Here is a 3,412-nt window from a genome sequence, read left to right on the forward strand (position 1 = left end):
CATCATACAAACTGAGGCAGCAGACTTTTTGAAAATTAATATTTGTATCATTCTCCAAACGTTTGGCCATGACCCTACAGTTAGAAGAGAGACTGCAGTAACCTGATCCTTGATTTAATGATGTTTGGTAATACTTTGTAAAACTTTGGCGAACATGGTCGTGCGTAGTGCCAATAGGGCACACAAGAGGTGGAAATTCTGAGGGAGATGTTCTTCACGGTTCTGATCAGGAGTGACTATTACATCCCACAAGATGTTGAGCAACAGATGATTGATGTTTTGTGGTGTTTCTACGAAAACATATATTCACCCCACAGTACTTCATCATTCACGACCCACCCCGCCCCACCACCCCGACCCACCCCGCTCCACCACCCCGACCCACCCCGCTTCACAACCCCCGACTCACCCCGCTCCACCACGCCGACCCACCCCACTACCCCGACCCACCCCGCTCCACCACCCCGACCCACCCCACCACCCCGACCCACCCCGCTCCACCACCCCGACCCACCCCACCACCCCGACCCACCCCACCACCCCGACCCACCCCGCTCCACCACCCCGACCCACCCCACCACCCCGACCCACCCCGCTCCACCACCCCGCTCCACCACCCCGACCCACCCCACCACCCCAACCCACCCCGCTCCACCACCCCGACCCACCCCGCTCCACCACCCCAACCCACCCCGCTCCACCACCCCGACCCACCCCACCACCCCAACCCACCCCGCTCCACCACCCCGACCCACCCCACCACCCCGACCCACCCCGCTCCACCACCCCGACCCACCCCACCACCCCGACCCACCCCGCTCCACCACCCCGCTCCACCACCCCGACCCACCCCACCACCCCGACCCACCCCACCACCCCGACCCACCCCGCTCCACCACCCCGACCCACCCCACCACCCCGACCCACCCCGCTCCACCACCCCGACCCACCCCACCACCCCGACCCACCCCGCTCCACCACCCCGCTCCACCACCCCGACCCACCCCACCACCCCGACCCACCCCACCACCCCAACCCACCCCGCTCCACCACCCCGACCCACCCCACCACCCCGACCCACCCCACCACCCCAACCCACCCCGCTCCACCACCCCAACCTACTTTTCCTAGAATAGCAAAGTGCTTCATTTGATTGAATTGTAGAACTCTTTGCGCCTCCAGCTCTCGGCTCTAACCATAACCGTGACCCTCCTCTCCTGTCAGGGCACCCTTCCAGCACTCCTCCTCTCTCCTCTCTCAGAGGAACATATGATGGACGTGAGACAAGGCAAGAGACGAGATGTCTGACGGACTCCCTACGGGATCCTGGACGTCTTCAGTCTCTCCGACGGACCATCAACTGTCTGGTCCCTTAATAATCGCTGGCTGGACTGTATGGTAACACGTCTGTTCTCTGTAGACAAAGAGGAGCCTCTCTCTCACTCTCTATACCAATCTCCCTCTCTCTCTCTCTCTCTCTCTCTCTCTCTCTCTCTCTCTCTCTCTCTCTCTCTCTCTCTCTCTATATATATATATATATATATATATATATATATATATATACAAATCTAGCAGTCTTTCTCTCTCTCTCTATACCAATCTCCCTCTCTTTCTTTCTCTCTCACTCTCTCTCTCTCTCATCCCCCTCTATCTCTCTCTCTCTCTCATCCCTCTTTTCTTCTCTATGAATAAGTGTAATATTTGGGACGATAGAGAGGTCAGGGAAGCTATGTGTCTTGTGTGACAGCAGTGATAAGTGGGTGTGTGGTGACCCAATCTTCTCTGATGAACTGTCATCCCTCTTTCATCCTGTCTGACTCAAGCCGGACAGAAAGAGGTGTCTAAATCCACCCAAGCAGGGGCTGCTTTTCACATCAGACTCCTCATCACTCCCCCCCTTCCTCCTCTCCTACTCCTCCCCTTCTTCCTCCTTCCTCCCCTCCCCACCAACCCCCACTCCATCCTCCACACTACTAAACAGGCCTAACCTGTCAGCTCATCCCCCTCTGGCCCTTCCTCCACACTACTAAACAGCCCTAACCTGTCAGCTCATCCTCCTCTGGCCCTTCCTCCACACTACTAAACAGCCCTAACCTGTCAGCTCATCCCCCTCTGTCCCATCCTCCACACTACTAAACAGCCCTAACCTGTCAGCTCATCCTCCTCTGTCCCTTCCTCCACACTACTAAACAGCCCTAACGTGTCAGCTCATCCTCCTCTGTCCCTTCCTCCCCACTACTAAACAGCCCTAACTTGTCAGCTCATCCTCCTCTGTCCCTTCCTCCACACTACAAAACAACCCTAACCTGTCTTCTCATCCTCATCTGTCCCTTCCTCCACACTACTAAACAGCCCTAACCTGTCAGCTCATCCCCCTCTGTCCCTTCCTCCACACTACTAAACAGCCCTAACCTGTCAGCTCATCCCCCTCTGTCCCATCCTCCACACTACTAAACAGCCCTAACCTGTCAGCTCATCCTCCTCTGTCCCTTCCTCCACACTACTAAACAGCCCTAACCTGTCAGCTCATCCTCCTCTGTCCCTTCCTCCCCACTACTAAACAGACTTAACTTGTCAGCTCATCCTCCTCTGTCCCTTCCTCCACACTACTAAACAGCCCTAACCTGTCAGCTCATCCCCCTCTGTCCTTTCCTCCCTTCATCCACACTACTAAACAGCCCTAACCTGTCAGCTCATCCCCCTCTGGCCCTTCCTCCCTTCCTCCACACTACTAAACAGCCCTAACCGGTCAGCTCATCCTCCTCTGTCCCTTCCTCCACACTACTAAACAGCCCTAACCTGTCAGCTCATCCTCCTCTGTCCCTTCCTCCCTTCCTCCACACTACTAAACAGCCCTAACCTGTCAGCTCATCCCCCTCTGTCCCATCCTCCACACTACTAAACAGCCCTAACCTGTCAGCTCATCCTCCTCTGTCCCTTCCTCCACACTACTAAACAGCGCTAACGTGTCAGCTCATCCTCCTCTGTCCCTTCCTCACCACTACTAAACAGCCCTAACTTGTCAGCTCATCCTCCTCTGTCCCTTCCTCCACACTACTAAACAGCCCTAACCTGTCAGCTCATCCTCCTCTGGCCCTTCCTCCCTTCCTCCACACTACTAAACAGCCCTAACCTGTCAGCTCATCCCCCTCTGTCCCTTCCTCCCTTCATCCACACTACTAAACAGCCCTAACCTGTCAGCTCATCCCCCTCTGGCCCTTCCTCCCTTCCTCCACACTAATAAACAGCCCTAACCGGTCAGCTCATCCTCCTCTGTCCCTTCCTCCACACTACTAAACAGCCCTAACCTGTCAGCTCATCCTCCTCTGTCCCTTCCTCCCTTCCTCCACACTACTAAACAGCCCTAACCTGTCAGCTCATCCTCCTCTGTCCCTTCCTCCACACTACTAAA

General features: G+C 56.1%; 1 protein-coding gene across 1 annotated transcript; it reads left to right on the forward strand.

The window, feature by feature from the left end:
• Positions 1-207: 207 nt before the first annotated feature.
• LOC118938906 (extensin-like) lies at positions 208-1,131 on the forward strand. Its single transcript, XM_036945568.1, has one exon. The coding sequence runs from the start codon at positions 208-210 to the stop codon at positions 1,129-1,131; it is 924 nt and encodes a 307-aa protein (XP_036801463.1).
• The last annotated feature ends 2,281 nt before the right edge of the window (positions 1,132-3,412 follow it).

Source organism: Oncorhynchus mykiss, chromosome 15 (assembly GCF_013265735.2).
Source record: "Oncorhynchus mykiss isolate Arlee chromosome 15, USDA_OmykA_1.1, whole genome shotgun sequence".
Classification (NCBI taxonomy): Eukaryota; Metazoa; Chordata; class Actinopteri; order Salmoniformes; family Salmonidae; genus Oncorhynchus; species Oncorhynchus mykiss.